At 38.9% G+C, this 13,070-nt stretch overlaps 1 protein-coding gene across 7 annotated transcripts in view; it reads left to right on the forward strand.

Annotated features, from left to right (window-relative positions):
• The window catches only part of ADCY1 (adenylate cyclase 1), a 451,138-nt gene that overhangs the window by 330,878 nt on the left and 107,190 nt on the right, over positions 1-13,070 (forward strand). For all 7 annotated transcript variants that reach the window (XM_039353930.1, XM_039353932.1, XM_039353931.1 and 4 more), the window contains exon 8: positions 7,810-7,965. In XM_039353930.1, coding sequence (XP_039209864.1) covers positions 7,810-7,965 — 156 coding nt within the window. The remainder of the gene's footprint in view (positions 1-7,809; positions 7,966-13,070) is intronic.

A 13,070-nucleotide genomic window follows, 5' to 3' on the forward strand; every position in this document is an offset into this window, starting at 1 on the left:
ATTTCCTAAAGAAATGTGTTGTATAGTACTGTCCTATCCCCTTTGGACACTGACTAAGGTGGGAATTCTAAAAACTCAAGGAGTATATTAACATATTCCACCATCATCTTATCAAACGTATTAAGAGTTAATGCAATGATACATGAAAGCTTTTTCATGTACAGTTATACTTTTAAATCAGAATGTCTAAACTATTCAAAATTTTTAAATGTTTTATTTTCCTGTCAGCCTCTAAATTCCAAATAGGCAGCACATCTTATTTCGTAGGAAGCCTCAGAAATTGCAAGAGGGACTTTTATGAGACAGACATCAAATTATCATTCTGTTCATTTAAAAAAAAATATTCTTGGCAAGAACCAATATAAGACAGAATCTAACCTATATATTTCAGAGAAATTGGGGTTAATTTTATCTGGTTAATGTAATAGGTACTAGTACTTTAGCATCTTCAGATCTAAGGTAGGAACAAAATATACCAGCACATTCTGAAAATGAAGAAATGACACCTTAAATCCCAATCTAAGAATAAATCTAAAGTGAAATATTCAAATATAAATACTAGGCAAGCAGAAATACCTGCCATTTCTCAACACTGTAACTTTAAACATCATGTATAATTATGAGTTTGGATTGAATTCTAAATGCTGTCTTTCTGTTGGCTATCAAAAGGTACAGATGGGGTAAAGATTTGCTTTAAAAAACATAGGATATAAAATAATAGTAGGGCACATTTATTTATGTGGACATTTAGATTCCATTTTCCTATGATTAAATAAATGAAGGCTGTTTACAGCAAATATATATTTCAAAACAAATCAGCAATAAATCAGTAAAATAGCATCATACAACAGGTTAATAAAAAATCACATCAACATGGCTTCAGGTTCCAGATTGCGGCTCCAGTGGATGTGCGGTGAGAGCCCTCTCTCCGCTGTCTGGTTTCCCTTTGTCGGAAGACCCTGGAAAGGGTCGAAAGTCACCCTGAAGAGGCAACCACCTCTGAGGAGGACCCTTGCTAGATTGCGGAAGGGCAGCAGCTCTTCCGTTTGATCCGAGGCAACTCCTTGGGACCAATGAAGAAAAGATCGGCCATTAACATGGCCGATCTCTAAGCCGTACCAGCCAAAAGCACTACCAAGCACAATGAAGCACCACGGAGGATTTGGGTGAGATCCTTCCTTACTTTTCTTTTACCCTAACTACCTTCCTGTGAAAGCCTTCTGAAATTTCTTCCCCGCTTTTAATACAGTGGTTTGCCTACTCTGGGAATTTAAGCTTTGGAAAGAAAAGAAAAGAATAACTAATCTCAACAACTAAATAATTGGATTTTTATTTTTCAGATACTTTGGGGTCCCAAAAAGACCTATCATTTTATCTATCTATTAAGTTCAAAAAAAAATCTTTTTTTCTTTTTTTTTAACTGGATAAAAGCCTAATTGGCAGCTGGAAAAAGATTTCATAGCCTACTGGGGACATCTTGTGGCGAAGCCTGGTACAGCAACTGAATTTTGTTGACTGTGAGGCCTGTTGACTCCCTTGATTTGCCCTTCACATTATCTAAAAAAAAAGATCAGAATTGGAAACAGCTGGGTGGTGAAAACAACTTCTAGAAATTGTGGAGGTGGACATTGGCTGACTCTTACTAAATATAGCCTCCACTAAAAGACTATCTCTTATCATCATAGAAATGGAGGAACATTACCCACAACTTAACTATAAACTTATACTTGAAAAAATCCTTAAAGCCATTGAGCTAATGAACTCCAGAGTAAAAGCCAAAGATGTTACCCCAAAACTACAAATTGAACCCCAGACTCCAACTGATTAACTTACAAGCCAAAAAACAACAGAAGAGGAACAAATTAACATCAAAGAGGATTCTACACAATAACATGCACAACTTATTGAGAACTTTGATAATCAAACACTGATTTCAACTAAAATACCTGTAACTCCAAAAGCAATAGGAACTGATCAACAAACACAATATATTGAGAACTTAGACAACTTAGTCAATCAAATAACAATTACAACACTGGACATGACCTTTTATTCTAGCCAGATGAAACTGGAAGAAGAAGAAGAAGAAGAAGAAGAAGAAGAAGAAGAAGAAGAAGAAGAAGAAGAAGAAGAAGAAGAAGAAGAAGAAGAAGAAGAAGAAGAAGAGGAAGAGGAGGAGGAGGAGGAGGAGGAGGAGGAGGAGGAGGAGGAGGAGGAGGAGAGGAGGAGGAGGAGGAGGAGGAGGAGGAGGAGGAGGAGGAGGAGGAGGAGGAGGAGGAGGAGGACAAGAAACTGAACTGATGATAAATATTCCAAACCAAACATGGAGATGTGAATTATTAGGGCAACAACCTAATAACTACAAAGGGGCCAGTTTCTTTGAAAAATTGATAATTGGATGTTCTCCCTTGATTCAAACAACATGTGTAGGAATGAAGGAAGACTCATCTGAGGATTTAAAGGCACTGGTATGGAAGCCTGCTTGGCACAAAAAGAAAGCCAGAGTTAGATTTAAAAATGGGACTTTCTCCTTTTTTTCTCTCTTTCTCTCATTGACTGATGATGGAATAGCTTAAAATTTTACTTAATGGGTTAAGTAGATTTTTAGAGATAGTGATTGATTTAATATTTAGGACCTAGATTTATAATGGAAATGAAAATTAACAGTTAGATTATAGCTTTGAATTGTAATATGGAAATGGGTTTCTGACAATGAAAGATATTTTATTAGTAAATGAGGAGCTACCAAGACAAGAAATAGAATATATTTGTGAAATAAAGTAAGAATGTAATTTGCAGAACAATATGTGTATTCTAGACATGATAACTATCTTGTAATGAAATGAGGGAAATTAGGGTTACCCGAAGTTTAAACATTACGGTTATTAAAGGATAAATTGGAACATGATAATTGGAATTAAGTAAAACTTAAAAATAGGACTTAGATATGTATAAGTAAAACTTTATTGATAGATTGAGCTTTATCTAGAAATCTATTAACTTGAATATGATATAATAATAATTAAGGGAAATAGAGAGGGAACCTTTAATGATGTAACCTGAAATATACATAAATTATTTTGTTATTGGACTATTGATTACCCTGTCACCACGCTGCTTCCTAGTTACTTCCAGGGCTTTTTTGCTCATAGAACGCCCAGAACGGAGTTCCAGCACCTTTTTGGGATGGAACCTTATAGAGTAGGCAAGGCAGGTTGTATGATGTGTGTGAGTTCCGGCACCTTTTTTTTTTCAAAGAAAAAAAGCACTGGTTACTTGAAAAAAATGAAAAATTAATAAAACTTGTTATAATAAAAAAATCATATCAACGTCAGTTAGCTAAAAATAAAACCATTAATTTATGCTGATACTGTATATTTCAATCTTATGCTTTAAAAACTGAAATGTAAGATATGCCAACTATGATCTGTGAAACCCACATTGAGGAAAAATAGTATCAAACCCTATCATTGAATTAGCAATTTGTAGACTGGTCAATCAATCTAGGGAGGTATATTATCTCTTTAGAGCAAAGATCAAAGATGTGATTGAGAGCTTACTAAAATAATCAAGCCTATAGATTACTATCCCCTTCTCTTCTTTCATTTGGGAATGAATGATATGACAAAAAGCCTGAAAACCAAAAAGGTAGGAACACACATGGTGTTTTCATCTGTACTTCCAACAAAAACTCAATGTCCAATGAGAGAACAGAGAATTTTAGAAGTAAACTACATAGACTTCTTTTTCCCACACCTCCCAGTGTTGTTCGGTCTCTCCTCAGTTTTTTCAAAGTGTATGCACAGGGCTGCAATTGGCCCTTTTTGTTTTCCTGGAGCAGGATCACACCTATAGCTACATCGCTAGCATCATCCTGAATGATAAATGGTTTCTCTGGGTCTGGGTGTCTCACTACCAGTTTTGCAGAAAATAGCCTTTTCAACTTTTCGAATGTGGCTTGACATTCCATAGTCCACTTTAATGGTTGGCTAGGTTTCAGTTTATCTACTCTTTTGGTTTTCAACAAGAGGCCCAGTCTCTTGCAGCCAGTTGCAGACCCTTCAGCACCCTAGGGAGAGATTTCTATGGATTTTATCATAGATTTTATCATAGAACTGGCAGAAAGCATGGGGAACACCATTATTTGGGTGGGGACAGACCTACTTTCAAAACAGCCAGACCAAGGGGTCCCTTACTTGGACACCTCTGCTTCACTGAGACCCATGGTGCGGTGGTACTCAGTCTCTATCAGCAGCAACTCATGTGAGGTGATGGTGGTCAGTCACTGTCAGCAGCAGCTCACATGCGATAATGCTGGTCAGTCATTAGGCAGTCAATTCACAAGAACATCCTTTGTTCTGTCTCCTCTTCTCTCTCTGGTCTTGCCCCCCCTGGAACCCTTCCTTCTCTATTCCCTTCTCTCCTCCAGATTTGCCCCACAGAAACCTCTCTCTTTCCCCTTTCCTCTTCTCCAGACTTGCCCCACAGAAACCTCTCTCTTTCCCCTTTCCTCTCCTCCAGACTTGCCCACAGAAACCTCTCTCTTTCCCTTTTCCTCTCCTCCAGACTTGCCCCACAAAAACTCTTTCCCTTTTCCTCTCCTCCAGACTTGCCCCACAGAAACCTCTCTTTTTCCCCTTTCCTCTCCTTCAGACTTGCCCCACAGAAACCTCTCTATTTCAGCTTCCCTACTCCGTCTGGCTTTAAACAGAAGCAGAAGAAAAAAACAACCAACTTCCTTTCTTGCTCTCCCTCCATTTTTCCCCTTTTCTCCTTCATGCCACCACCAAACTCCTCCCCTTCCTTTCCAATCATTTACTCTCTTCTCCCCACCTCTTCCCTCTTTCTTCCAGCCAGCCGCCCTCCGAGCTGCAGCAGAACCTCACAGCCAGTGCCAATCCTGCCTCAGCTCTTCTCTCTGCTGCAGTTACTTTTTCGATTCAGAGGAAGCCCTGAACTAGTTTTTTTAAACCCACTGGGCACACCCATCTTTCAGGATTAGTTTATTAGTTCTGCATCATAAAAAATGTACAAAATTGGGTTAACTTACTAAACTTTCAGCGAGCATGTCATGCCAACAGAGCTTTGGCAGCCAAAGTAACAAAAATGGACATGTTAAAACACCCACCTTGTGCCTTCACCTCGGCCAGACTACCACTTCCCTGTCCATGATGACAAAACTCTCCTACTGCTGCATGGGCAGCGCCTCTCCTGAGGTGAGCCCGCGTGTGCCTTCACATATGGTCTGACAATGTGGAAATATGAGTGTTCAGAGAAATACTCCTTGAGAAGAAGAGTGCATGCATACTCCCCCACTTGGCCAGGGCTTTTTCAGCCCCATCCTCTGCTCTCAAGGCACCAAACATCCTGCTTCCATTGAGACTATGGTGGGGGGGGTGAGAACAATAGCCTAGCAATGGAGACATGGAAGCTGTACGCTGGCCAATGCATGCATGCATGCGTGAAGTGGTTATCAACGGCAGCAGCAACAGCAGCCTCGTGCAGTTTGGCCAGTGTCAATGGAGGTGGGGGAGTGGTTGCTTCCTGAAGATGGGGACCAGAGTCAGCTGCAGCAGGCAGGGGATAGCCCAGTGATGGCGATGGCATGCATGCCCACAGAGAGGGCTCTGCGTGCCCCTTGTGGCATGCGTGACATAGGTTCGCCATCACAGGCTTAGGCAGTTTTCCCAGCACACTTGCTGTTCTGTTAGAAATCTGATCAAGTGGAGCACCAAAGATCTTTTGTTTGCCAATCTCAGGGGTCCCCTTGGCTTCCAGAGATGAAGCAAAAAAAAAAAAAAAGCAATGCCTATAGCACCGGTCAAAGGAGATGCAAAATGCACAAGACTGAACATTCATAAGACTCATGTATGTCTATACTATATAACAAAAGTTCCAAAGCATTAGTATCTCTGCATCTTTACTTCATCAATATTCTGTTGACTAACAGTCACATTAAGTGGATAAGGGTGAACTAGAAAAAAGTTGGCAAGCCATTGTGATACATTTTTTACATTTTGATGCTAAAATTGCTCATGTTCACCAAAGTACTGACTCCTTGTGGGGGCTTGGGTTTCTCGGCTCCGTCTAAGTGGAAAAAAGCAGAGGCACAGCAGTGCCTTCAATAAAGCCAACATATGTGAGCAAGCTGCACACCCAGGTCTTCTTGAGAGCATTCCTGCTGCTGTGTCTCTGCTTTCTTTGTTTCAGACGGAGCCAAGAAACTCAAGCTGCTGCCGCCACTTGAGTGGGGAAGGCAGCAAGGAGAAGAGTGGTCAGGATTTGTGCCAGCCAGCCAGTCAGGCAAGACGTAGATCGGGTGGGTTGTGTGGATGGCTCAGTAGGGGGGATCATGGCCGCTCAAGTGGCTGCCGCTGCCAGTGGTTTTGAAGCGCCCCATAGGTGCTGAAACAGTTTTTATCCAAACGGAGACCTGACAGGGACTGAAAGCTCCTCATGGCTGCCAATGCAGAAGTCTCCATTTCTCAAGTGCCCCTTTCCAGGCATACAGAGCTTGCAGGCTCTGTCTGGTCTCGGTTTGGTTAAAAAGTGTTTTAGTGCTTATGAAGCACTTCAGAGACTGGAAGCTCCACATGGCTGCCAATGCACACTTAGAAATGGAGCAGAAGGCTCTGTTTCTCAAGTGCCCCATTCCAAGCAAAAGTGGATGGGTGCCTGAACCCATGTGATATTATGGGCACCCAGGGGCTTCAATCATCTCTCCTATCCCTCAAAGGCAGAAACCACAGCAGAGAGGAGACAGATATTTTCAAGATAAATGAGTCTGATGAAGCAGGAAGGGAGGGGGAAGTATGAGGTATCTTAGTGGGTCAGGGGGGCTTGGGGCCTGTTCCATCACTAGCCCCCCATATGGCCTTCCCCACCCTGAGATACCTTGTGTTCACTTAACGAGCCACAAGTGTCTTAATGAGCAGGGAGTGATCTTGTTCAAAATATGAGATTCACTCCCACGAATTCTCTAGTTATGAGTGGAATGGGCAGGCTCAATTACATTTATAACTCGAGGATTACCTATAGTGAGAAAACAGTAAACAGGGTTTCTCCTCGTTTCCCCTATTTTGAACTAATTATAGTTACAGATTTTTTTTTATTTGGGACAACAAGCAGTAAAGGAGAAGGAAACATATTTGTGCAGTGCATTATGTTAAAATCAAATGGAACTGCCCATATCTCAACATTTGTCCAAGAAAATTATAAAGCTGTTAGAGATGCATATTATCTCAATGTTGAAAGCTGTGTTCCAAACTCTGGCGCCATTATTCAGTATATGGGTTGGATTTCAGAGGAAAGGGCAGATTTTGGTAAATATAACAAAATATGGTTATGAATATATTAAGAACATACATATGGTAGGTCATTATAAACTTATTTATACTATACTTTGTTGCCGATATGGGCCTTTAGTGACATAATTGCTATTTATCACTTGATTTTTAATTTTATAGTCAGTTTTATTTTTTTCTGTAAAAGCTGATGCAATAAACAATTCCCTTCAGACTGTAAATAATATTTCTGATTCCTGATTATTTGTGAATTTGGGTTCAGTTCTCCAGTTAACCAGAAAACATATTGAATACTATTGGACCAATTATTATTTTTTTTCTTAAACTGAGCTGCTGTTAGAATTAAGCTGACTATACTATAATGCTGTCAAAAGGTTGGCTCTGTGAAAAATCACTGCTTATGTTACAATAGTATATGATGAATTTCTATAGATTTTGGGCATCAACTTAAAAATAATAAATTTATTAAAAAAATAAACATTTTTATGTATATATATCTTTCCAGATATTTCCAGGGCTTATTCTCTCTGACATAAAGCCTGCCAAAAGAATGAAGTTCAAGACTGTTTGTTATCTCTTAGTTCAGCTGATGCACTGTCGCAAAATGTTTAAAGCTGAAATTCCCTTCTCCAACGTGATGACTTGTGAAGATGATGACAAGGTATATATGTTTAATTCAACAAATTTAAAGAATAATAAATGAATATGCATATGGTTCACAAACACACACACATACACATACACATACACATACACAAGCTTAGATAGAGAGGGGGGGCAGAACTTAAGTACAGAAAATTTACAAGAAAAAGTAAAATATGCACTATGAAAAAAGTAATATTTAAGAATATATTAACTTACATATAATTTTTCACACCCAATTCAATATGTACACTGATACACAGCCAGTTCATAGATAAAAAGTGAATATACATTTTCAATCCATTGTTTAAAATTCAGAATAACAATATTTTTCCATCATAACAAAAGTCTTTTTAATACAATCCAGGCAAAAATCCAAATTATTCATTAATAGGTCAACATCACATCCACAGTGTTAAATCTTATTTTCTTTCCCAAAACTATTAACAAACTTATAAATGAAAAGCCAACATTGAACAAATTTGGAACATGCTCAAATAACAGGAATCTAAATATTTTCCGCTATTACTGGTACTCTGCAGATGATAACTAACACTAAAACATTCTCAATTAGCCACATTCTAAAAGAGCCAGTTTTGTATAATAGTGAAAGTATCAGGCTAGAAATTGGAAGAGTTCCAGTGAGTGGATTCAATCCCAGCTTAGGCACATTGGGCCAGCCACTTTCTCTCAGCCATAATAAGCAGGCAATAGCAAATCACTTCCCAAAAATTGTGCAAAAAAAAGTTCCAGGCAGTGACCCGGTCAAAAACTTTGAATATGTGCACATACATGTGCACGTGCACACACACACACACACACACACAGAGAGAGAGAGAGAGAGAGAGAGAGAGAGAGAGAATTTTGTATCTGAAAATACCATTTCTGGACTGCCACCCTGTGATAGAATTTACAATTGCAATATTTTTTAACATCGAAATGGCACCTGTGGCATTTGTCAGCCTTACAGACACCCAATTTATAAGATGAGATCACCAATTCCTTTTAATAAGATTAAAAGTCTGCAATTAATCTTTATAAATATCTGTTATTAATAAATCAATTTCATATACATATTTTAAATACTTTTGACTATATAACAAAAATAATATAGCCATGGTAGCACAGTTGTTAGAATGCAGTATTGCAGGCTGCCCATAGCCTGGAATTCAATCCTGACTAGCTCAAAATTGACTCAGCCTTCCATCCTTTGGAGATCGGTGAAATGTGGTCCCAGATTATTGAGGGCAATATGCTGACATTTGTAAACCATCCAGAGAATGTTGTAAAGCATGAAGGAGCAATATATAAATCTAAGTGCTATTGCTATTCTTAAATAATATTTTGGATTACTGTTTGTTTTGCATTTGTACAGAAAAGGAATAAATAAATCCTTCTGTCACTGGAAATACAACTAGAATAAGATTAAATTAGCCATAATTAAAATGTAAGCCTTTGCAATATTCAAAAGTTGTAATATTCTGGATGTATATTAATTATTTGACTTAGACACAATTTAATATTTTTGGATTCAACATATTTGAACTATTTACTACATGAAAATTTATGACTGAATAATAGAAATGGATTCTCCATGCCCTGAATATTGCCAACAAATTAGTTGTCCAACATTGGTAAATGTATTAACCTAGTTGACCGTGTATTGTCGTATAGAAAATTATAATTACATTGAGATGTGCCTAACTTTCAGTATATAGTGTTATATAATGTTTCATATCATTCCAAACTTTATTGCAATGCATCAAATATTTTTAAAGACACTGTGATTTTATCTAAAATATTCATTCACATTTATTTACTCCAAGAACTGAACTAGAACAACATCTGTCCATCCTAGATGAGTTCACAAGGAACTCATATATTACATGCCGAAGTTCTGAAGGAACTGACATATGTCATCTGCGGATGGCAGTAGACCAGGACCTGCGGATGGCAGTACACCAGGTGGTGTGAACGGCAGTAAACAGGGTGGTATAGATTGCAGTAGACGAGGGACTGCAAACAGCAGTAGACCTGGGACTGCGAATGGCATAATTACCTAGAACAGAGAAGGTAGAAGCATAGCTAACAACAAAGCACATCCACCAACCATAAAAGAGGGATTTTCAAATAACAAATTCATGGAACAGGTGACAGAGACTGCTGTGGTATGCAATGGATGTTCCGTGTATGTGCTTATTCCCAAAAAACATCCAAATTATACATGCATTAAATGTAAACAAAGTGAACTACTAGAGGAAAAAGTAAGAGATCTAAAGCAGGGGTGCCCAACCCCCGGTCTGTGGACCAGTACCAGGCTGTGGCATGCCAGCAACCTGTCCACACAAACAAGCAAAGCCCCATCCAGGAGATGCAGGCAGCACACAAAACCATGCAGCCTGTGGTCTGTGAAAAAACCTCTCTCCCTGGTGCCCAAAAGGTTGGGGACTTCTGATCTAGAGGCAACTCTAGCCAAACTCCAACCTATGCAAGAAAGCTATACCCAAACTGAATCAAACAGTGGACAAATAACTTCCAGAGGATTTGACCCTACCAATAAACTCTTGGAGGAAGACAAATGGAGGTATGTCACACATAGAAGGAAATACAACACTCAAAGGAAGAAGCAGCAAACATCTTACAAAACCCTATTGCCCAATCTAACCCGATGAGAAGCAGCCCCATTAAAATTGAGCAATTGATTTCTCCCCCTAGATACACAGACCCACAACCTCCCCCTCAAAGAAAACATGCCGACACCTAGCAAAGAAACAACACCAAATATCCCTAAAAAAGTCACATCAACAAATATACCTGAGACAAACAGAAAAGCACCTCAGACTGCACACACACAAAGCTCCAAAAAGGTGAGTGCTGGTGATAGGAAATTTTATTCTCAAAGGAACAGAACCAGCCATCTGCAGACTGGAAATATAATCCAGAGAGATATGTTGTCTCTCAGGAGCAAAAATAAAAGATGTGGCTGAGAACCTAACCAAAATAATTAGCCCACAGATTACTACCCTCTGCTACTCCTTCACATTGGGACGAATGACACAATAAAGAACCTGAGCACAATACTAAGAGACTATAAGCAGCTAGGCAATAAAGTTAAGGAGTTAGTAGCATAAGTAATGTTCTCATCAGTACTCTCAACAAAAGGCCAACACCCACTGAGGGGAAAAAGAATTCTAGAAATAAACCATTGGCTAAAGGGTTGGTGTCACCAAGAAAACTTTGGTTTCCTGGACCATGGACTATATTTCCTATGCGAAGAACTCTTTGCAAGGAATGGCTGTACCTCATGAAAACAGGGAAAAATGTACTCAGAAAAAGACTGGTCCAACTCTTTAGAAGGGCTTTAAACTAAAATTGAGGGGGAAGAGTGACCAATCATTAAGATCTCTAGAACACAAAACCAATCATAAATCCCAAGAAAACAAATCAAATAAAGCGGTAGGGAGTGATGAGAAAAAAGAAAAAAAATCAAACAATCATCAGGAAGTCCAGGAAATATACCCATGGCAGACATAAAAGTCTTAAATGTTTATATATTAATGCTCAAAGCTTGGAGAACAAACAGGGTGAACTAGAAGCAACAGTACACAAGGGTGGGTATGACATAGTTGGCATTACAGAAATACTGCAAAAGAAAAACTAGAAACAAAATTTAAAATAAGCAAGAAAATGGTAAGAGAACACCTATTCGACCTTGACGAATATAAATCACTAGGACCCAACAGATTACATTACAGAGTTCTGAAGGAACTGGAAGATGTTATCTCAGAAACATTGCACCATATCTTTCAAAAATCCTGGAGCACCGGGGAAGTACCTGAGGATTGGAAAAGGGCTGATGTGGTTCCCATCTTCATGAAAGGGAAAAAAAAACAGACCCAGTCTGACATCAATACCTGGGACGATTCTGGAAAAGATAATCCAAAAACAGATCTGTGAACAATTAGAAGCAAACAAAGTAATAACTGGTAGCCAGCAAGGTTTGTTAAAAACAGATCATGCCAAACCAATCTTATTTCATTCTTTGATAAAGTGACCAAATTAGTAGACCATTGAAATGCCATGGACATAGTATATTTAGATTTCAGTTAGGCATTTGACTAAGTAGACCATAACCTATTGCTTGGTAAGCTAGAAAAAAGTGGAATAGACAATATCACCACCAGATGGATTTGTAGCTGGCTGACAAACTGTACTCAATGAGTAGTCCTCAATGGTACTACATCCACATGGAGAGAAGCAGTGGGGTACCACAAAGCTCCATCTTAGGCCCAGTACTCTTCAATATCTTCATCAATGACTTAGATGAGAGAATAGAAGGGGAACTCATCAAATTTACAGCTGACACTAAACTGGCAGGAATAGCTAATACCCCAGAAGACAAGCTCAAGATCCAAAAAGATCTTGACAAACTTGAACAATGGGTCCTCTCCAACAAAATGAGTTTTATTGTGGAGAAAAGCAAAGTTTTACATTTAGATAGGAAAAATCAAAGATATAAGTACAGATTAGATGAGACATGGCTCAAAAACAGTAACTGTGAGAGGGACCTTGGAGTCCTAGTGGACTATCACTTGACTATGAGCCAGCAATGTGCAGCAGCAGCCAAAAAAGCTAATACAATCCTGGGTTGTATAAACAGAGGCATAGAACCAAGATCACACAAAATATTAGTACCGCTTTATAAAACCCTAGTGAGACCACACCTGGAATACTGCAACCAATTTTGGTCACCATGCTATAAAAAAGATTTTGAGACCTTGGAAAAAGTTCAGAGAAAAGCAACTAAGATGATCCAAAGCCTGGAGATTAAAACATATGAAGAATGGCTGCAGGACTTGGGTTTGGCTAGTCTAAAGAAAAGAAGAAATAGGGGAGATATGATAGCAGTATTCCAGTATTTGAGAGGCTGCCACAAAGAAGAGGGGGTCAAATTATTGTCCAAAGCACCAGAGGGCAGGACAAGAAATAATGGTTGGAAACTGATCAAAGAGAGAAGCAACCTGGAATTAAAGAGAATGTTCCTAACAGTGAGGACAATTAACCCAGTGGAATGGCTTGCCTTTGAAAATCGTGGGTATTCATCACTGGAGGTTTTTAAGAAGA

This window comes from Crotalus tigris, unplaced genomic scaffold, assembly GCF_016545835.1.
Source record: "Crotalus tigris isolate CLP2741 ecotype Arizona unplaced genomic scaffold, ASM1654583v1 scf7180000018540.1288718, whole genome shotgun sequence".
NCBI classification, from domain to species: Eukaryota; Metazoa; Chordata; class Lepidosauria; order Squamata; family Viperidae; genus Crotalus; species Crotalus tigris.